This window comes from Chelonia mydas, chromosome 4, assembly GCF_015237465.2.
Source record: "Chelonia mydas isolate rCheMyd1 chromosome 4, rCheMyd1.pri.v2, whole genome shotgun sequence".
In the NCBI taxonomy this organism is placed as follows: domain Eukaryota; kingdom Metazoa; phylum Chordata; order Testudines; family Cheloniidae; genus Chelonia; species Chelonia mydas.
The window spans coordinates 91,113,621-91,136,612 of NC_057852.1; the positions used below are offsets into that span (position 1 = coordinate 91,113,621).

The following is a 22,992-nucleotide window of genomic DNA, read 5'->3' on the forward strand; positions in this document are numbered from 1 at the left end:
CTGCACTCCCTCCCACACCCTGCACTCCCTCCTGCACCCTAACCCCTGCCCCAGTCCTACATTCATGGCCCTGCATGCAAATTCCCCACCCAGATGTGGAGGGTAAAAAGTTCAGGCCAAAAAGTTTGCCCACCCCTGCCCTACAACAACCCAATTCTAGTTTCTCTGCCCCCTCCTGCCAGAACCTAACCAGGGGGCCAGACACTCCTCCTCAGCGCCCCTCCTCGTCAGCCCAGACACTCACATCCCCTACCCTCCTAGATCCTAGGGATCCAGAGGAAAAAACAGCCTGATCGTGGGTTCCAGGCTTGCACAGAGTTTCCTGTGAACCGCCTCCTTCCCTCGGGTCATGCTGGGAACTGCAGCTGCTGGGAACCCTCCAGTTCCCTCCCCCTCCCTGCAGCCTTGTCTTCTATTTGTGAGCTGGGTTCTGCCAAGTCCAGCAGCCCCTAGTGGTAGCCAACATCTCTACAGCCCATTTTGGGGGCGGGAGGGGGGTGGAAGGAAATTCTGCACACACACAAAGTTAATGTCTGCAAAATTCTGCATTGTGCCATGGTGCAGAATTCCCCCAGAAGTATTATTTATTTGGAAACTGCATTTAAGTTTGGTTTTGTACAATACATGAATCTCGAGAAATTAAATTTATAATTGAAATGTAAAGCCAATAACGAATTACACATAAAACTTAAGGGAAAGGAAACTGTCCACCCCCAACCCTGCTAAATTGCAACATGTTCATGCCACCATGAGTGATGTCATAAAGCCAAGGCCTAACAAATGCAAATGAATCTGCTACTACTGCAAATCTCTTTGATTGGTAAACATTTTTAGTTTCTGATCATTTGTTGTTACGATCTTACCAAACTACGTGGCAAGTCATTTCTTATGAGCGTTGCAAACTTTTAAAATAAATATTTCCAGAAAGTAAATAAAGTTCTATTCAACATCTCAGTGCTAACTAATTGGATACAGTTGAGTCATTCCCATTTGTGACAAGTATCAGGGGGCAGCCGTGTTAGTGTGTATCCACAAAAACAACAAGGAGTCCAGTGGCACCTTACAGACTAACAGATTTATTTGAGCATAAGCTTTTGTGGGTAAAAACCCCACTTCTTCAGACGCATGGAGTGAAGCTTATGCTCAAATAAATCTGTTAGTCTTTAAGGTGCCACCGGACTCCTTGTTATTCCCATTTGTGTTTATCTTCCATGGTTTTCAATTTTCTTTGTTCCTCAGTCTGTTTCTATTGATAGAAAAAAACCCACAGTGATGCAGACATTTTGCCTTCTTTTCCAGAAAACAGATTTTCAGTAATAAAAGAGAAAATATTCTTCACCTAATATTTTTTTCAGCATCATAGGAATCTCCAGATATTTTGATCATCTAACCTATAATCCTTTACCCAAAGCCTTCAAAGCATTTTACAAAGGTAAATTATCCTCATCTTAGAAGTGTGGAAACTGAATATTTTCCTTTAAGATATAATGCTGTGAAAAGGAAGAACTAGCTCTAGTTTCAAATTAGCTTTAAAATTATCTTTCCTTATAAAGTGTTTATTTTTAAACAAAGAAGTCAGTATATAGGTTATTGGGAATGAGGCCCTGTAAGATGGTCTATTTCACAGAAAGTGACACAAAGTTAAATAACATCTGCAAACTGACTTTTTTGTTTAAAATCAGTTCTAATTTTCATAGAGAATTTTGTTATAGCATTTCTTGCTTGCACAATCAGCTCTCTTAAAAGTCAATAGCCAGTTTTCAGATGTACCTTATTTGTGTTTCTACTTTGACTTCAAAAAGCAGAGTGCCAAGAACTGGTATAACAATGTGCTGAGTAGAATGTGTATTTCCTGAATAAACAACACATGCTGTGTCAGCAAAAAGGTGACAGATTTCCTCACATCATTTTCTAGTATGAGGAAATTTGAGTTCAACTGTGAATGCAGATATTTCTGTTTAAATGTAATTGCTCCATACTGCATGAACAAGAGATACAGTACAATCCAGAAACACAGAAAGCGCATTCAGCCTAAATGTACTGTGACAGGGTCAGGCCAGATGGCTACAGGAGAGTAATAGAAGGCAGATATATTAGCCCCAGGCTAAGTAGGTCCCTTTTCCGTGGGTAAGATGACAGGGAAGGTTCCAGAACAATCAGGAACCTTCTGGAGACAATTAAGACAGGCTGATTAGAATACGTGCAGCCAGTCAAGAAGCTGCTAGAATCAATTAAGGCAGGCTAATCAGGGCACCTGCGGGTTTTAAAAAGGAGCTCACTTCAGTTTGTGGTGTGCGTGTGAGGAGCTGGGAGCAAGAGGCACTAGGAGCTGAAAGTGAGAACGCAGACTGTTGGAGGACTGAGGTGTACAAGCATTATCAGACACCAGGAGGAAGGTCCTATGGTGAGAATAAAGAAGGTGTTGGGAGGAGGCCATGGGGAAGTAGCTGAGGGAGTTGTAGCTGTCGCACAGCTGTTCCAGGAGGCACTCTAGACAGCTGTATTCCACAGGGCCCTGGGCTGGAACCCAGAGTAGAGGGCGGGCCCGGGTTCCCCCCAAATCCTCCCAACTCCTGGTCAAACACAGGAGGAGTCGACCTGGACTGTGAATTCAGAAAAACAGCCAAGCTGAGGGCTGCCGTGAAGCTCCAAGGCGAGCAAATCTGCCAATAAGTGCAAGACCCACCAAGGTAGAGCAGGAATTTTGTCACAGTACCATATGCTAAAACACTTGCACACAAAATAAATTTATTTTTCAAGTTTCTTTAATGTAAAGCCAGGCTATTTCAAATCAAACTAAGAACATAATTCTCTTGACAACTGCAATCAAAGATGAGTGAGTTATGACAAAGTTATATTATCTAAGGCTAAAGAAGAGAATTAATTGCTGATGGCACTTGTATATAAAGACATTCTTTGCAATACATTTAAAACAGACTGGCAAAAATGCAAAAGAAGGATTAAAGGGCACCAGCTGGTCCAGGAAGATGGAAGGGTGTTTACCACCTTGGGTAATTGGATAGCTTTTGCCTCCTCTGCAAAGTACTTCCTCTCCAGGTCCTCCTAGAGTGATGTATACTACCCTGGCCCAGCATCACCATCGCAAACTCCCACCCCAAGATAGGTGGAAAAGCAGCACAAGATTGCTTCTGAACTTGGATCTCCCACTGCGTGATAGTAAGCTGAGCCATCCATCTTGGTAATTCTTGATTGTATATAGTGATATTCTGGGATATATTAAAATCATTTGCTCATAGAGAAGAAGGGAAAGTGAAGGAGAATCCATATGTTGATGCCACAGTATCTCCTCAGAAATAGGTAATAAAAAAAGATATCAGATTTAGATTGGACTGTGGGGTGATCTTTTCTTCAGCCATTCAAAATCAGCTTTGACAGTGCTGATATGCAGGGGAAACTCTTCAGCTATTACAACGTTTATATAAAACATACATTATGTCCACACAAATGCACTGGTCCATATTAAGTGCTGATTTACATCCCAGGCAATCTCATTTATCTGAGTGGGATTATACAGGGCTTGGATCAGCTCCGAATTTGGCCCAACACTTCAGGATTATCACTGACATCATGGATAACACTGTATTGGAACAATCTTGTAGCATAAACCCCACTGATCACATTCATTTTGCAGCTTACAAAAATCGTGTCAGCAAACATTTCTGTATTTATGCCACCTGTATTATTTTGTTACGACTACCGGTGTGGCATTTACACTGATTTGTTATAAGACATTTGCTCTCCCTGAAGGTTTTTAATACTTTATTAACATGTATGTGTGCTATACAATTCCTGTACGGTGATTCTTCCACTTAGCACTTGAGAGAAATTACAGAGCTCCCTTTTTATAAGGCCACTGTGCTTTATTGCACATGTAAGTCAATCATAGAGGATCATACACTGACATTGATCAGCATGTACAAATTGCACTGTTGTCAGGAGGAGTTGTGCATGTAGATAAAGGGCAGTATATAGCCTGTTAATGTCTGACTCATCACTAAAAAAAAAAATCCCTTGTCTGACCTACTCACTAATTTAAATGACTATAAATGACCTGAAATGAAGCCCAATAAAAAAACGTCATTCTCTTAATGGCATCATGCACCTTGCTAAATGCTATTGGCTCCACAGATCAATGTGGTAGAGAGTGAGAACTGTTTATCAAGCTTATTTTTTATTTAACTTTTACATTTCCAAGGTATTTCTGAAGCCACTTTCTCCCTGCAAAACCTAGCGTGCACTCACTTTAATTCTTTTAAACTTTCTGTTACTTTGAGACAAGTGACCAGAGTGCTCAGTCAGCTCATTTGGTGAATTCTGTATATGATGTGGTCCTCAAGTGTTTTAAATCTTTGTTTCTGAACTTGCATTTTTAGTTCTTTGCGGGATACTTCATCTAAAGGTATTGCTGAGGTGTGTCTCTAGGTCAATCATGGATCCCAGGCCATTAAATATGTTTGTGTCTCTTTTGTATGACATTTAATTTTCTAATACTAGGTTATGAAAATCTGCTTCTTGTCAGAACAATATGTATCAAATGACAGAGATTGTGATCTAGTGTGTCTTTGTAGTGAACATGTGGAAGTCAAATAATATATAAAACCTGAACAGTAATAGTACAAAAACCTCTCTCTTTGGCCTGAAACAATTATTAGATTCTGTGATATTGATTACTTAGGCATCCCGTTTTGAACATCTTGGCCTGTTAGGCACCTAAATCCATATTTAGACACCTGAAGAAGGGGTCTGATTATATCAGGCCACAGAGGATGGCTCACTCAATGATTACTTGTTCTGTTCATTCCTTCTGAAGCACCTGGCATTGGCCACTGTCAGAAGACAGGATACTGAGCTAGATGGACCTTTGGTCTGACCCAGTATGGCCATTCTTATGATCACTGACTTCAGTGCTGCAAGTGCTCAAAATCAAGACATTTATGTAGCGATATTAATCAAGGGATTGATGTGTAAGTATACAGTATAACACTAACCTCAGCTCCCTGGCTGTAACTAACAATATAAGAACCTATAAGAAGGAACAAACTACTTTAAATGTTCCTTTCAGAGGCCATATGTGCATTGATTTTAACAGACAACAAGAGAGCCCACCATGTACCTGAGTGCCTTTTCCATTTCGGTGTGTCTCTCAGTTCATTCTGAGGACCTGTGGAAATGATTTTGCATATACCAGCCCCCATAGAGCTTTCACCCTGGTGTAAATCAGGAATAACTCTTACATTACATATGTATAAAACCAGGGTCAGAGCTAAATCAGGCCCACAGTTTGTGTATACAGGCACCAATTGTGACATTATAGTTACAGTAGTGTATAGTGAAGTTGGGCTGGGCCGGTCTTAAAGTTTGTAAAGCCTCAAACAGTCCCACAGTTGTGGGGAGGAAGAAGGGAGTGTACCAAGTCTGCACAAGGCCCCCTATGAGAGGTCATGGAATTAATGAATGTAGGTGAATTTTTAAAGAGTTAAATACATTCATGACTAACAGCGTGTACAATTGTGAATTTTGTTACAATGAAAGTAATGAAATCTCATGTTCTGGGGCATAAGCTGATTGCAACAGGGGACAGGAAGGAATTCCTCCTGCCTGCAGCCATTTACATTCCACAACAGCGAAGCTGAGTTATGGGAAATTTCCACTTTCCTCTGAAGCATCAGGTATTGGACTGAAACAAGATACTGGACTTGATGAACTAATGGTCAGATCTATTATTACACATCCTAGGTTCCTATGTAAAAGAGCAAGGCCCCAAGCAGTCACTTGTGTTGCTTGTATTTAAGGCTGGCCCTACAGATGAGGTTCAGGAGAGAAAAAAGAAAATCAGTTCTCTTAGAAACAAATATTCTGATATTAACATGAAGTTTTTACAAATGGACAAGAAATCCTTTAAAATGGCAGAAGAACCAAGATACTTCTGAGACCAAAATAATCAATTATTTAATTCAGAATGCAGCAAATTACTGTCTTTAATAGCCACGTTTTTGTGATTGTGTTCAAATGGAGGCTCTAATCGTGTTCTGTATGTATTTGGAAGAGATACTCAATAGTTAATGCATCCCAAGCAAGTATTTCAAACCTCAAAATGTTCAGTGACACGCTTTTGAAATATCAATAAGGTCCAAATTGCAACCACTAGTGAGATTCCTTTCTTCAGTAACAGGCTGAATTTAACAAGCATAGTGAATTCCATGGCCAAAACCAGCACACTTCATACAACCCATTAGCTATGTGCTTTCATAAATCAATGTAACTGAAGACCTGGAGACTGAAATGCCGTAGTCACATGTGCCAGTCATAAACTACTGGTATTTCATCAGTCAGGCAACAGAGACCACCTTCAGTTGATACATCAACGACAAAACAATGCTACCCAAGTAATTAAGAGTTTCACATCCTGAGATTAGGGCTGCCTTCTCGAAATGTAAATAAGCACCATCTAGTGACATTGTTTTCAAGTAACAGCTAATCTCAACAAGTTGTAATGTTCATGTGATGTTAAATATGCCGTCAAAATAAATGGCATCATTTCGTTTCAGGTAAAAATGTTCTAGATGTGATCCTTAGATCTGCTGCTCTATTTCTGCAAGGGTTGCTAAGAGCTGTGTAAACTCTATGCCATATGAGTATGATCCTAAATGTCTATGCAATTTTTTTTATCAAATTGGTTCAATTAATTTCTATAATGATAAAAAACCTACTAAACTTATAAAAACATGCTAAGTGAAAACAACATTTAACCCTCCCTTTGGAGTAACACAAAACTGCCATTCACATTATCTTAAGTGAGGTTTGAGGTACTCTTGGCACAGGAGGAGGCACCACTGAAGTTGACTGATCCGGATGTACAGAATCACAGAAACACATCCAGTTAATTTAAAGTCCTATTGGAGAAAAATACACATTTCAGTATGAATAGTTTTCTAAATAACTACTCTGAGTGGATTCAAGAAGGGACTTCATTTGAAATTTTGAAAAATTCCTCATTTCATCCTGGTCAGATAGCCAGTCCATTTGGAATTTGTAGGTATAGAGCCAGTAGTCCTAGAGTTGCCTGCTTCTCTCATCGAAGAGGGGCCAAATTGTACTTACTATATGACAGTTCTGTAGGAAGCTGTGGGGATACTTGGCTGGCCATAGCATAAAGGCAACTAGCAGTCAGAGACATTGTGATAACGGTTTGGAAGGGATGAGAAAGAAGGTGCTCTACAAAAGTCAGAAACATCGGCCTTTTCACAAAATGAAAAAGTGAAGGGCCACTCATTTTAAAAACAACACAAGTGTGTCAGAGACAAAGATGTGCACAGTGTTATTTGATCTCTTTACTCAATCTTTCAAGCACTTAATGTGAAAACCAGGAGGCATTGTGTACTGAATACGCCCACTTACTTGGGCTTCCACTCCTTATCGGGGAAGGGCTGCGACTTCGAGGTAACTGCAAGGCAAACAGCAAAGAGCAAGTCAGCAGACCAGGTTCAAAAAAGGCATTACACTCCAGACAAGCATCTCAGGGTCTGTCTACAGTCAGAAAATTTGCACTGATGTTACTACACGAATGATGCAAAGTAGAGCTTATACTGGGGTGGATTTCAGAGATTTCATTGAGTCTAAGGCCAGAAAGGAGCACTAAATCATCTAGTCTGATCTCCTGTATGTCACAAGTCATTAAATTTCACCCTGGTACCCTGTACTGAGCCCAGTAACTTGGGTAAGACTAAAGCATTTCAGTCCTCAGAAGACTAAATGGTTGTGTGCCCCAGGCAGAGAACAGGGGAGACTGAGGTGCTACCAATGCCTGCAGCCCCTCAATGATATGGAATTGATTAAGTAGGATAAACCCAGATGATTCTATCACGTGACTTGTGCCTTATGCTGCAGAGGAAGGCAACAAACCACCAAGTCTCTGCCAATCTGGCTTAGGGGAAAATCCCTTCCCCACCAAAATCCGGTGATCAGTGGGACCCTGAGCATGTGGGCAAGACCCAACAGCCAGGCAACTAGGAGAAGGGCTCTCTATACCACCTTCAAGCTTAATTCAGCAGATTACCTCCTCTCATTCTTCTTTCATGACACCCACAAGAAGTGAGTCTACCAAGGCATTGTTAATGATAAGGCATTTATTTCTTATATGCACCCACACATTTTTTTATACACACACACACAGTATGTATATGTATATTTATATATAAAAATAAATCACCTCCCCACATACTCCATCTATATACTATTTATTAAATAAATACCTTAATGATAGATAGATAGACACACAATAAATATGATTCAACAATTTTAAAATTATAAATATCTGTAACTAGTCAAATATCATTCAAATATATCAAATATCATTCAAAAATTGCATAAAATCTTTGCTGCACACTCCCATAATCTTATTTTTGGGAGCTCAGTCCTTTCTTCCCTATCCCCACCTCACTGATTTGTTGCTCCTGCCTTCCATTAGAGGGTAAATTTAGACTGCTAGTTCTAAGAAGAAGGGACAATGTGCTGTTTATATGTAGTGTGAGGGCCCTAAAATTCTTCTGGGTGGTTGTACTTGATAATTAGGAGAGACTGGAAGTCAGAGAAGGTGGAGACTTGTAGAACTGTAGGGTGACCAGATGTCCTGATTTTATAGGGACAGTCCTGATATTCGGGACTTTGTCTTATATTAGCACCTATTACCTCCCACCCCCTGTCCTGATTTTTCACACTTTCTATCTCGTCACCCTAAGAACTGGACAGGGAGGACAGCAAATAATATACATAAGACCAATAATCTATCAATATTTTCATTAGTCTACACTTCATCTGCAGTAAGGATAGTTTACCATATAGTTTTTCATTCTCACACACACGCACACGCAAGCTGTGTACGGTACTGATAAACATAGTAAAGGAAAATGGTTCTACATAATACCATTCTCTGGGAAGTCATCTTGTGCAGCAATTTTACATTCACCTTATGCAGAAGGTGAACCCCTAATACACACACACACACACACACACACACACCACACCATATAAGTATGTATTAAGCACCAATAACATTATGCACAAATATTGTAATAGTGAGGTAGCCTAAACTCGCCTATAGCATAAGTGAACAGGATTATGGTAAGTATCCCATAATTCCTTGCAATTTGCTAAAGTAAGCATTTGGCATAAGCAAATAGGAAATTTGTCAAAATCAAGATACATTTATTGTGTGTCTTAGTACAAGCCAGGGAAGTACCTTCATGGACCAGTACCTTAAATGCTAGTATCCAAAACAAAGATAAGGAAGGAACAGAACAAAAAGTGAAGGAACTGGAACATATGGGTTGGATTTCAGTGATATATCAAGAGATGTGTAACTTGTAAAATCATCATAGAAATAATGCCAGCAGAAACATGGAATTTTGGGAGCTCACCTTCTGCATAAGGTGAACGTAACATTGCTGCACAAGACGACTTCCCGGAGAATGGTATCACGGAGAACCATTTTCCTTTACTCTGTCATTATTGGCTTAGAGCAATAAACCTGACTGACAATTATTTTGGCCACTTGAATATATTTCATAACAAACCAAAGTGTGGTCAAGCAATTGACCACATTATTTATCAACAGATTTTACATATTTGACTAAAATGGTAACACTCAACACCTATTTTGCCCCATGCAGAAACAGATGTATGTAAGTACCTATTTGTAAGTATAATGCTTCATCTTACTCCACGCAAGATTGTCAATATGAATGCTTATTTCCCAGGTTCAACATGTGCGTATGGCTTGTAATGTTACAGAATGCCTAGATTCTGTTAATTATATTGAGTGTAAAATGATTGATGTGTTATACTGTACCAAGGTGCGGCTGGGGCTTGCAGAATGAGACAGAATAGGGCTCATGCTGCGGCTTCTGCTTCTGCTTTTACTCCTGCTCCTGCGAGACCACTACAACAAAACACAGTATGACACAGATCTATATTAAGAAAAGTACATTCATTCAAACTAAATTTGGGAGCAGCCTTACTTTGCTGAAGTCAAGGATTAAGTATATGAATAGAAGAATATTTCCCTAACTAAGGCCCTGATCCTGCAAACATTTCACATGCTAACCTTTAAGCACGTGAGCGGCATGTTGAAGCCAATGAGACTACTCATATGCACAAAATTAAATGCATGGTAAGTGTTGACAAGATCAGGCCCTAAATAAATATCAAGATTTGATACACAATAATTCTGCCTGTAGTAGAGTTGCATGAGAATTTAAATAGGATGACTTTCCTTAGCAAGTCCAAGGGTACATACCAGAGCACCTCTCTTTGAGACTGCCTCTCCCTTCACAATAATAGAATCATTTTCCATCAGAGCAGGCCACACATGATAGACCACCAAGGGAGCCGTAAAATCAGAATCATAGCTGCGACGGTATCTGTTCAAACACAGCAAAGAGGATATTACCATGTCAATGCTAAAAGAAACCAGTGATGACTACGCTTGATAAGGCCAGAATATTTATTATAGCTTGTAAATATGTTTCTTAACAATATTTCAGTGGTACATGTAAAAATAAAGTATAAAAAAGGAATGTACTTGTGTGAAACTCATCTAACATAGGTATATGTGGCCTGCCAGTGCCAATAGAAGTTTTGTTACAATAATCTCTCACATCAGATGCACACCTGCTTAGCCCAGGTGCAAGCCCTTTCATCACTGACAGGCAACATGAAGTGCAGTTTTGGATAATCAAAGTATATTACATCTTCCTGGGACCGCTTATCATTAAAGATACAACAATAAAAATGAATTAGGAATAAATATTAAATGGACAATATCAGTTTCCTTCAAAGAAACCAGTTTAAAGGATTTTGGGCACACTAGTTAGCAAGGCCAGATTTAGGATTCTGGGGGCCCCAGCAAAGTTACCTTGGGAGACACCAATCCTTTCAATCTCTCCTCCTCCCAGTAATTGCTGCACTTTTGCACACTCCCAACAAATCCCTTCTATCTATCTTTTTTCCACAGTCAGTTCCCCACAGTTCCATGTTAAACATAGGACTTTCCCTCAATCTAAGGCCTTGTAGACCAAAAGTCTCCCCAACGTCACGGGTTTCAGTAGGTCCATCACAGTAGCATCATAAAGTTACCCTCCATATTTAGTTTTGTCAGAAGCCACAGATAGCAACAAGAAGCTGTTCATTTTATGCCACAAGAGAAAATTTATCATTGTGTTAAAACAGTTCTGTCAGCACACTTGTTTATTGATACTTGCATATTACCTAAACACATATACACAAAGCTATCTACATCACATGTCTATTGGTGATATCAATGTTATAAATTGCACTTTTCATGTACCTTAAAACCTCTGAGTACTTTCAAACTGCTGCAATGCTTTCTTTTTAAATAATTTAAAATTTAACATTTCCACTCCCAAAGTTACCCTGGTCTTAGGTGCCAGATGGGCAAGGTCAATCCTGACTAAAAACATATTTAAGGTCTGGTATCTCATGATCCATGAGGGCTAGAAACAGGCGCTATCTACCCTTAGCACTGGAGAGTTCCACCTTTTCAGTGGGACACATGACTTCTTCCCTGCCCTTAAAGATCCTGAGATAATGACCTATAAACCAGTGACATTTTTAAGTCTAGAAAAACTATTTTTGGAATTTTTAGGGGTTTTTTAAATGTATTAGTTCTATATTCTGTCTCCCTCCCTGGTCTTTTGAAAGCCAAACACATATAGTTGACTGAGAAAGGGTGATAACACTAAAAATAGTTAGGGGCCATTGCCCTTCTAATATAGTCAAAACTGCTGGCTGGTCAGCAGCTGGCTATCCCCATGTCTTCTGATCATGTCTGATTTTGCTTTTGTCCCGTTGAAGCTTCACCTTCCTCTCATTCCTCCTCTCTCTCCCTGACTACTTCACCTGTTCCCCTCTGCCTCCCTCCAGTTCTAAAGTAATTATTTTAAACCTTCTTGCTGTTGTTGCCTTCCTTTTCTCCCCCTTACTTAACTTCTTTCTCCTTGAAAGCAAATTTCCTTTGAGCTGTGGCCTCTGGTGCCTGCTTGGAAGGCCTCAGAAGTGCCCTAGGATTCTCTATCAGTTCACACAGCAGCCAACGGTGAGCCTTGAAAGAGCCCTTAAACCCTAGTTCACAAAATGTTAAAGAAAATCCCATTTCTACAAAGGATTTTCACTTCTCTAAGAAGTGGCTTCTCCTTCCATACTGAGCTGTGGCAGCAAGTAATGATGGGGCACAAGAGAGCTAAGAATCCACAGAACAGCTGCCAGAAAGGATGTGCAGAGAATCCTGAGATTTGTGAGACCCTTGAAGGCAGGCACCATCTGTCAGAGCTCACTGGAAATTTGCTTCTAATTAATTGGCCAATTAACAATGGAGGAAGTAGCAAGAAAAATATTTTTAAAATACTGGAGGCAGAGGGGAATTTGGCAGTGAGAGGAAGATAGTTCTTATATTTTTAGTAAAGGTTTTATAATCAAATATACACATGAGACTGGAGATAGATTATAGATAAAATTGTTGCCCTGTTGGTTGAAAAAGTGACTAATAAGTGAAATATATTGCCCAAAGTTTGCATACTTTGGAAATTATATTCCTCTACAACCCTTGAATTATCTACCAAATTTGCTACATAGTAGGGAAACAGGACTCAAACTAAACAAGTAAAGTTTACCAGCAATCTTAAACCTTAATGTAAATAGGCTGAACTGGCTGAAGGGTGGGCTATGTGGCGTGATAGGTCATTTCCATCTCTAATTTCTATGGTAGGAGTCTATTACTGAATATTTCAGAGTTCTTACTTGCTCTCATTAAAAAGTTCTCCATCTGCACCAAATGCAATATCGAGGGGAGGAACCAAGGTCTGCATTGAAAAAGCTACACGGCACAACTCCCGAATCAAACTGCTGATCATGATGAAGTCAACTTCTGGTGGGAATGAAATCTTAGGATTGATATTCATGGCACGAATTACTTCCTGAAAATAAACATAACATATCTAGTAACTCACTAGTGATGATGAATTTGAACTTACCAAAGCTTTCTAATTACAGACTGGCTGATACTGAAACACTTGACCCTCCTAACTTTCACTACCACAAAACCCCATTTAATAAAAGGTACACAGAACACCAATGATGCTGTCTTATGTTATTTCAGGGACTATTACCTCTAAAAGATGTATTTCTAAAATGACATCACAGTATCAGCACTAATGATGACATCAGTCCTATGACTGATATACTGATTTCGAGTGCAGTACAATGCTCTCTAGACTACCACTGAAAGCATCATACAATTGTTTTATTTACTGTAATTAGATTTTATTTTCCAAATGGCATTACTTTTGCAAAAACAGACACTACAGTCACAGATAAAAATATATCAAACAGATACAAACACTAGCATGTTATATTACTGTATGAGAAAACTTATTGCTATAACAAAATGAAATTAATGCTGTTATCTTCTCCCTAATAAAACTACTTCAAAGTAAGATGGATTGCAGGTTTGTACAAAATATTAATAGTCAGGCTTCACATTGCCTCTGACTTACATTGACACTGGCTTGAACATCATATAGATCCTCATGGCGAACTATATAATCCAGGACAGTGTCTTCAAGTGATTCAGGCCCTGAGTGAGTTAGAGACAGAGTCTTTCTCACACGCATTTTGAATTGTCTGAAGGCCATCTTCGCTGCATGGAAAGACTCCTGCAAATGTTAAAACAGCCATTTATATTTAGAACTCTGTGAGCAAGAAAATAGGTTTGATTTTCAAACAATGGCCCAGACATATTCCCAGAGTAACCTCACTGATATCAAGGGATAAATTTGCCAAATGTCTTTATAGTTTCCTGGGGAGAAAAATTCTCATATTAAAATGGTGGTGTTTAGAAACAATACACCTTAGGGAGGGTATTCTCAGATACATCACACTTGTTTTTAAATTCCAGATGACAAATCAGATTAGAATGCTTTAGACTTTCCAGCTAGAACTTTCTATTTTTCCATAAGATTCCATCACTTGCAAAATCAAGTACTGCAGTTTAACACATTCAAAGATGTCAGTAGACAGGATGTTGTACTCAGAATCTTAAGCTCTATAGCATAACATGTCTACAGCAGTACACGTTGTCTGTTAGTAAGAGGATTTGTAGTTTGATTGTGTAATTTGGTTGAAAATTGCTAGTTTGGGGAAAAATAACACTTTGCATTTACACAGCAATGCTTGCCATCAAGGCTTGGTGCTGAGCACTCACAAATCCCAGGGACATCCATGGGAGCTGCAGGTGCTCAATCCCTCTCAGGACCATATCCATTAAGATTCACAATATCTTTCTGCTATGGCTAAATACTACATCAATTTTATAGAGGGAGAAAATGAAGCACAGAAAAGCAAAACAACCTGCCACAGGCCATAAAGTGAGCTGTGGCAAAGCCATGAATAGAATTAAGAACTCCTCTTGACTCCCAGTCTCCTGCTCTATCGACCTACCTGGGTTCTTATATGATACCCAGAACAATCAGAAAACATGCATCTAGCTATCTCACGTGACTTACTGTGAAGCATCCTATGGACAGGTTTTAGTCACTCGTAAATATTCATTTTTAAAACTAGTTTAAATGAAGTGGTGTGATTCAGAGTAATAACAATGGGCCCGGCAGCCAGGAGATGCCATGCTTTAGGGAAAAGATAAAAAGGATACTAAACTGAGGGAATTGAAATGAAAAATAGCAACAACAACAACAAAAAGTATCAAGTGAAGCAAGTCGTAATCCAGCCAGGTCATATTATTTTTACATAAAGTATGTGTCATGTGCACAAACTGTAATGGAAAAAACTATAAACATTTCATACCACAGCTGCAACATATATTATCCTCTGCACTATCTCCAGATCATCGATATAAGTCCTCAGAAGGGTCTGTGCATCCAAGCGTTCTTGAGCATAAATATCACTAAAGCGAGCCACCAGGTGGGCATGACGTGCAGCATTTGTAAGCCTGGCTCGGCCAGGTGAGCAGCTCCTGAGTGGTAGAGGACTAGGTGATCTACTTCGGCAGGGCCTTGGAGAAGGAGAGCGACTCCGTGCAAGTCTAAAAGAGTGATGAAAAGTAGTTTTAAGGTCACATCATTACCTTTAGAATGTTTTGGTCTGGTCTACACATAGTTTTTATACTAATTTAACTATTTTGCTTAAGGGTGTGGTTTTATACTGATATTGATAAAGATGTACAAGGCCTAGTATGGATGCTGTTATACCAGATAAAGGTGTGTATCCCAGTATAGCTTATTCCCATAAACTGGTGTCTAAATCAATATAGTTAAAGCAGTTCCAAAAGCGTGTGGAGGTAAGCACTTTGTACCAGAGAAACAGAATTTTAAAAAGTAAAACTTCAGGAATTTGTTCCTCTTCCATTACCCATTTACAGTGACTAAATGACACAGTTAGCAAACAGTCTTGTACTGGAATGGCATGGTGCTCCAAAAGCCTTATAGCAAGAAATAACGCATTGCTTCTGCCCATAAGAAGTTTCGCGGCTTCTGCAAGGCTGTCCTTTTGGTACATTTCCTGAAGCTCAACATAACAGGCTGAAATGAAAATATTTGTGCATTTCCCCGCTTTCTTCCTTCAAAATACATTTGGTGGAAAAGTTTATGTTGCTTCATTATAGGATGGGGAAATTTAGTTTATGTTTTCTTTTCAGTCTAAAACTATGTATTTGCAATTTCTCTTCCTCTTCAGTAGCAGCTCAACTTATGTTATCCTAGCTTGGGAGAGCATAAATTCAGTTTTTGGTTTTCTTCCTGTTTATGTTTTAAAGATTTGTCAAATTAGGGTCCATACCTGCTGTGAAGAACAGATTTTTGGGCACCCAGGATGGTAATCTCATCCTTTAGTATTTGAACCTGTTGCTCATAATCATTCAGACGATCCAGATTCCTCAGAGCGCTCTCCTCCTGTGCTTGGGAAGCCTTCAGACTTAAACAACATGAAACTGGTCACAGGGGGCCCTTCTACCAATCTAAATGCCCTATTTATTAATCCATATTAAATACAAAAAGCTTTGTAAAAATAATGGGGATGTTAACTTCTAGAGAGAAACACAAAGAACCCCATAGTTAGCAATGAACTGCAAAACCAACCCAAAATTGTTTTTCCCCCTTAATTGCTACTGTATATACAGACTCTTGTCATGTGACAAGTATCAGGGGGTAGCCGTGTTAGTCTGTATCCACAAAAACAACAAGGAGTCTGGTGGCACCTTAAAGACTAACAGATTTATTTGGGCATAAGCTTTCATGGGTAAAAAACCCACCTCTTCAGATGCAGTAGGAGAACACGTCAGTCTTCCTGGACATTCTATAACATTTTACCCATTAAAGCTTATGCCCAAATAAATCTGTTAGTCTTTAAGGTGCCACCAGACTCCTTGTTGTTTTTGTCATGTGACAGGGGATATTAATTACCCTTATGTATTCTAGGACCATGTCAGGTGAACAAGGTCAGTCTCTTTCCTGTGTGTCACAAATTAATTAGAGTCTCAAACTTTTTTAAAAAGGTGTTTGGGTTTTTTGTTTGTTTGTTTGTTTGTTTTTTTACATCAGGTCCTCCTTTTCCTCTCTCTGCAGGAGTACCTTGGCAAGATTTTTGGAGGTCCTGAATAATGATGTCACATGAGACTGTAACTTGAAGCTCTCCCTCACCCCAAAAGAGGGAGAGAGAATGATGATTCTTAAATATTGTTATACGCCCTGCAAAGCAATTTTATACATGTTTATATTGCCCTTTACTATGTATAACAGATGTCTCAAAGTTTCCCCCTTTGCTTCTCCCCACTCCAAAAACCAAACAAAACTCTGAATGTTTTCTATGTCCTTCCTTCCCTTCCTCTACTGGTGAGATCTTTGGAGGACTTGACTAGCGATACCAAATGAGGCTGCCACCTGAACTGCAGATCTTTTTCCCTCTAATGCAGGGAGGGAAGATCTACATGTAATGTAAGAACAGCCACTGTGGCAAGGGCAAGGGAATTTCCTGCCTCACATGAGGGGGACAAGTTGCCCATAGTGTTCGTTTCCTGTGACATCACTAGTCAAGTCCTCCAATTCCTTCAGCAAGGAATTCCAGCAAAGAGAGGCAAGAGCGGAGCAGATATTTCTAATGAAATAAATAATCAGGAAAGAAAACTAGTGGGTTTTTTTCTAGAGATAGGTGGGGGAAGGAAAACTTTTATGCATCATAATCCCTTGACAAGGGGGAATGGCTAACTCAGAGGGAAAAGGGGTTTAAAAAGCCAGCTAATAACTGACCAGAGGAGCGAACTAACAGGAGCAGCAAACCAGGCAGTTTTGCAAGGGAGTTTAGCAAGGGCATGCGAGAGGCAGATATGCCGAACAAACATGCTCCTAACTTAGGCCAATAACACCCCCACACACACAAACAAAAAAGAAACAGAATAAATAAACCCTGCAAGAGTAAAAATAATGCAGGCAGGAGTCCTGCGGCAGAGAGGGGGCTATGCAGTTTATTGCACTAAATGCAGCATGTATGATTACCTGCCTTGTGGGCAGGTGATGTACGTGTGCATTTGGTGCAAGCAACTCATGGGCATCAAAGACCAAAACTGGGCTGTGAAGAGCAAAGCAGCTGAACTGGAGGAGCTAAGGGAGAAGTACATAGATGCGACTTTCAGGAACATAGGAGAGTGGTCATCCCCCCCTCTACCCCGCCTGTCTTAGGGAAGGAGAACATCAAGCTGGAGTGGAGGGGAACAATCTCCTAGTTGGGAACTTCCTTTCAGATGACATCAGGGTATCCTCTCACACGGAGGATACCCCTCCAGAGGAGGGGACCCCAGTTACTAGGAAAAGACAGATAATAGTGATGGGGGATTCAATTATTAGAAATATATAATGTTGGGTTTGTGATGCCTGGAACAACCACATGGTGAATTGCCTGCTGGGTGCAAAGATACAGATCTCTCAAGACATCTAGATAGACTTATGTGCAGTGCCAGGGAGGAGCTGGTGGGTCATGGTTAAGGCTATGTTTTAGTCACAGGTATTTTTAGTAAAAAGTCATGGACAGGTCATGGGCCATAAACAAAAATTCACAGCCATGACCTGTCCATGACTTATATTTAGTCACAGGTACTAAAAATACCTGTGACTAAATCTTGGGGGGTGAAGGGGGCCTTTTGCTGGGAGGAGGGCGGTTGCTAGGGGATGACGTCTGGTGACTGCTGCTGGGGGCCGCGGACCATGGCTGCTCTGGATGGCCGTCCAGGACCGTGGACTGCAGCTGCTCTGGATGGCTGCCTGGGGACAGCTACCCAGGGGCAGCGCTGCAGCAGAAGCTAGTGTGGCTGTCCCGAGGGCCCGTAAGCAGCTGCCCTGGAGCCAGCTGCATGGGCGGCCCTGGGGTCAGCCACACTGACCATTGCAGAAGCCACAAAGGTCACAGAAAGTCACAGAATCCTAGTCATGGTACATGTAGGTCCCAATGACATTGAGAAAGGTAGGAGAGGGGTCCTGGGGGCCAAATTTAGGCTACTAGGTAAGAGACTAAAGTCCAGGACCTTCATGGTAGCATTCTCTGAAATGCACCCAGTTCCACATGCAGGGCCTGTTAGAACTGCAGGGTGTCATTGCATGAATGAGACAATGATTCTGGGAGGGAAGATTTAGGTGCATTAGGAACTGGGGTATGGAACAGCTTCCACATGAGGAGAAAGTAAAAAGACTGGGACTATTCAGCTTAGAAAAGAGATGACTAAGGAGGGGTACAGTAGAGGTCTGTAAAATCATGATTGGTGTGGAGAAAGCCAATAGGAAAGTGTTATTTACCCCTTCACGTAACACAAGGACCAGGGGCCAGCCAATGAAATGAATAGGCAGAATGTTTGTTTTAAACATAAGGAAGTATTTCTTCACACAAAGCACAGTCAACCTGGGGAACTTGTTGCCAGGGGATATTGTGAAGGCCAGAAGTATAACTGGGTTCAAAAAAGAATTAGATAAATTCGTGGAGGATAGTCCATCAATAGCCATTCATCAGGACTGTCAAGGACGCAACCCCATGCTCCAGGTGTTCCTAACCCTCTGACTCCAGGAGCTGAGAGTGGACGACAGGTGATGGATCCCCCAATAATTGCCCTGTTCTGTTCATTCCCTCTGAACCATGTGGCACTCGCCACTGTTGGAAGACAGGATATTGGGCTAGGTGAACCATTGGTCTGACCCAGTAAGGCCATTTTTATGTTCTCATAAGAAAGTAGTAAAAAGGAAAAACAGTGCCATGCAGTTCATGTGCCACAGTGTCCTTAATAATTATCATGACTAGGCAACGCAGGGTGTCAGAAGGACAGGGTGTCTGCAATAACGACACAAGAAAATCAGACAAGGAAAAAGTAGCGGTCTTAATTCAATTTGTCAATTAACACTATTCACAAGCACACCCGTCAAGATGCTTAAGTACAAAATGTGATGATCTTCATCTGTAGTTCTATATAGGTCATCTGAAGAGTTTCCATCTTTTTTTGTCTGAAATAACTATTGCAACTGCAGATAATAATTGCAAATAATTATTGCACTTTCAGAGACCTTCTTAAAAAGGTGCCTGCCATACTCATAAGAAAAACAGTGCCACATGTTATAGATTAAAGCCAGTTAGAGTACGTGTATCCTACTATGTTCACTGCTAATCCCACACTAAGTCACAAATTTAAAAGAGCAGCCACCACATATTGGATTAATTTTTTAAAGATATAGAAAAGAAAAACAAAGCACTAGAAGAAAAGACCCACTTTATGGGACATATACAGTAGACCAAGCTCTAGGCTTTGAAAACCTTGACATTATCCCCTTTCAATGCTAGTCTAGCGTTAGTGGGAGTTAAGTTTTAAATTTTCTATTTAATAAATATTATACAGTCTCTATAAAACTATTGATCCAAAATCAGTAGAACATTATCAGGTTTCCCACTTACACTAAAAAGGTCTGAACATTATGGGGATTGTAGGAGATATTGGGTCTGTGGGTGTTCCTAAATCATTAATAGGAACAAATGGTGGTAAATAATGTGTTTTGTGAAAAATCACAACAACATTCTGAAAAGCAGCTATGGACATCCATGTGCATTCCTTAAAAACTCATCTGTTGTTTAAAAAAGGTACCAGTTTACCACACATTCATGCTTACTTGCTGATTAATTTGCAGTTTTTAAGAACTTTTCAGTTAAAGGGTAAAAAAATTACAGTAGATTCTTAAATTTTTCTATATGTTATTTAAAAATAAAATGGACAACTTAAACTGCTGGAAGTTAATTTTTAAAAAATTGTACGGCCTAAGAAATTCTGTGTGAAGTGTCTAAAGCTAACGCAAATTACAACACCAGAGCTATAAGACCAAGAAAACTAGTGTTTAATCAAAAGGGCCACAGAATGTCAATTTCAGCAACTCAGACATGCTCCATTGTAGTATCAATAGCCCAAATTCAGCACTGGTGTAACTGGGTGCAACCATCTTTTCTTTTTATGTTTATACAGCCCCTAGCACCATCAGGATGAGGCCTCTTGATGCTTCCACATTAGAAATAGTTCATCTTCATCATAATCATGGTTTAATCACTCATAATACCTCATCAGTTTTTTGGCCCCTTGGTATTTAGCTTTCTTCAGGCTTTAAGTTTTCACATAAATTAGTTTGTAAAGAATGTTGTGAATTTTCTTTTCTCACACTCCAGAATTACCTCTCATACTGTAATCAGCCAGGCACCATCAATATGAGTCATAAAAACTCCATCACTCACCAATGCATTTCTGGAAATGACTGAATTTGAATGGTCAATTGTGGAGAATCGTGGATCAATACAGAAAAAGTTAAAAATCTTACCAATTAATTATTTAAATAAATTATTAATTATTATGTAAAAATACAGCATATTATAAAGGTTGGCACTTTGTTCCTTCATTCTGTTTTATTCAAGCCTGTTAAGGTAAACTCATTAATCTTTTAACCAACATTGATTCCCTCTATTTAGATGGAGCAGACTAAGTAGCCTCTACCTTGAACTAATGGATGCACGTCCTCTGCTCCTTTGTTTGTTCTGCTTATTGTAAATTGTTCCAGCTGACCATTTCATCTTCATTTGTAAGATTTTTACTTTTTCTGTATTGATGTTCCACTCTCCTCAAATGACCCATTCAAATTCTGTCATTTCCAGAAGCGCATCAGTGAGTGAGAGAGTTTTTAACCCTCATACTAATGGTGCCTGGCTGATTACAGTATGAGAGGTAATTCTAGAGTGTGAGAATGAGTGGTCATTAAAAACTAAAAGTTCCACTATGAAATAATCAGATTTTTTTTTAAATAAAAAAGGAATACAATTAGAAAGGAAGCCAAATTAAACAGTCAATAGCCTTCCTTAACTATGATCAATTGAACAAAATAATAAATAACCCAGCAATAAAATTTCGAGAAAAGAATAACAGACTGAATAGGATTAAAATACAGTTTTAGACGCCCCCAAAGAACAGACACACAATGCCAGAATCCAGATTAATTATTGCTCTACTGACAAGAAGCACAGTGATAATAAGAGCATCTTTGGAGAAAAATGTTGATGAAAGCATGCTGAGATCAGAGCAGTTTCAGTTCTTTCATAGGGTTAAAATATACATTAAAAATTAAGTCCTTTCAGAAATACCCTGGCATTTTTCATTTAAAGAAAAAACCAGACACGTAGAGTAATATACCATACATGAATTATTATAAAATGTTCAGTTGCTGAATGTGTTCAACTGTTCTGGGCCATGAAACCAAAGAACAAATTTCTCTTGTTCATTTATGCATAATTTCTCAGTATCATTGGAAAACAAAAACAGAACCAAAACAAACAAACAAAAACCACAGTGCAGCGAAGGCAGGAAAGAAAGGAGGAAATCATGTATTTGTCTCAGGGCCTGATACAACTCCCACTGAAGTCAGTGGAAAAACTCCCATTGATTTCAGTTGGGGTTCTATCCTGTTTAAGTTCCACTATACCAAACCAGATACGTGGATATAGTTACTTCCTTCCAGCAGATAGAGAAAGAAAAAAGGCAAAGTTTTATGACATCACTTTCTCTAAAAGTGGGCTGCCTGGCTCTGATCAGTTTGCATCTTCTTCAGCTTAAAAAAATCTACAAGGAAAATTCAGAAAAAATCCAGGACAACTATCTGAAATCCAGACACAACAACAACAGCAAATGGATGTCTGGGTTTCTACGTACAGGATTTGGAGAAATCAAATTAACAGATCAGAAATTACCAGTCTCCAAGATCCTTCTATGTCCTCCTAGGCAAATGGGAACTTCAGGTACCCAGTATCAGAACAGCGGGTATAGCTAAGAAAAACGGAGAAAATGGATGAACTACAGCATACAGGACCTGTCTTTCAAAGGAGGAATGCTCAAATCTGTAATGATCTGAAAGGTATACAAGTATCACCTGTTAGAGATCATGAGGTTAATTTTTTGTGTGGAGTAAGCCTTGATCAAAGAGCCACAGAACCTAAGATGTGGAACATATAACCTGCTTACACACAGGAAGAGCAAGATAACCATTCTAAAAAACTTCATGTGCACCTGCTCAAGAACCGGGCTGATAATCAAAGGTGACCAGGAGCCTCATGACCATCAGGTCTATGAATCAGAGGATCTGCCTCATAATGTATACACGTAACCAACCAAGATGACTGCTGAATAGGCTATCCTTTCATAGGTGAGGGAAGTATCTACAGATGGAAGTATTCAGCCTCAGAGGCAATGATTCTCAGAATATGAAAAACAGAACTCTCGCTACTTTGCACTTTATTTAGGAACCTATAAGGTAATTTAAAACATATTAAGAACAAGGACTCATGCAGTTTCAATTCCTCTAGCTAGATCTGATTCCCTGGGCCAGACTGCCA

The 22,992-nt window shown here is 39.7% G+C and overlaps 1 protein-coding gene across 6 annotated transcripts in view; it reads right to left on the reverse strand.

Annotated features, from left to right (window-relative positions):
- Nucleotides 1–3,376: 3,376 nt before the first annotated feature.
- Nucleotides 3,377–22,992, reverse strand: part of SPATA18 (spermatogenesis associated 18) — a 43,171-nt gene continuing 23,555 nt past the window's right edge. For 2 of the 6 annotated variants that reach the window (XM_043544384.1, XM_043544386.1), the window contains 8 exons: nt 15,886–16,020; nt 14,896–15,133; nt 13,590–13,748; nt 12,835–13,010; nt 10,316–10,439; nt 9,869–9,958; nt 7,420–7,465; nt 3,377–6,914 (listed from right to left, as the gene is read on the reverse strand). In XM_043544384.1, coding sequence (XP_043400319.1) covers nt 6,907–6,914; nt 7,420–7,465; nt 9,869–9,958; nt 10,316–10,439; nt 12,835–13,010; nt 13,590–13,748; nt 14,896–15,133; nt 15,886–16,020 — 976 coding nt within the window. In that variant the 3' untranslated portion in view covers nt 3,377–6,906. Of the gene's footprint in view, nt 7,466–9,868; nt 9,959–10,315; nt 10,440–12,834; nt 13,011–13,589; nt 13,749–14,895; nt 15,134–15,885; nt 16,021–22,992 lie in introns of all 6 variants that reach the window. The other 4 variants (XM_043544385.1, XM_043544383.1, XM_037897797.2 and 1 more) reach the window with 3 other exon arrangements.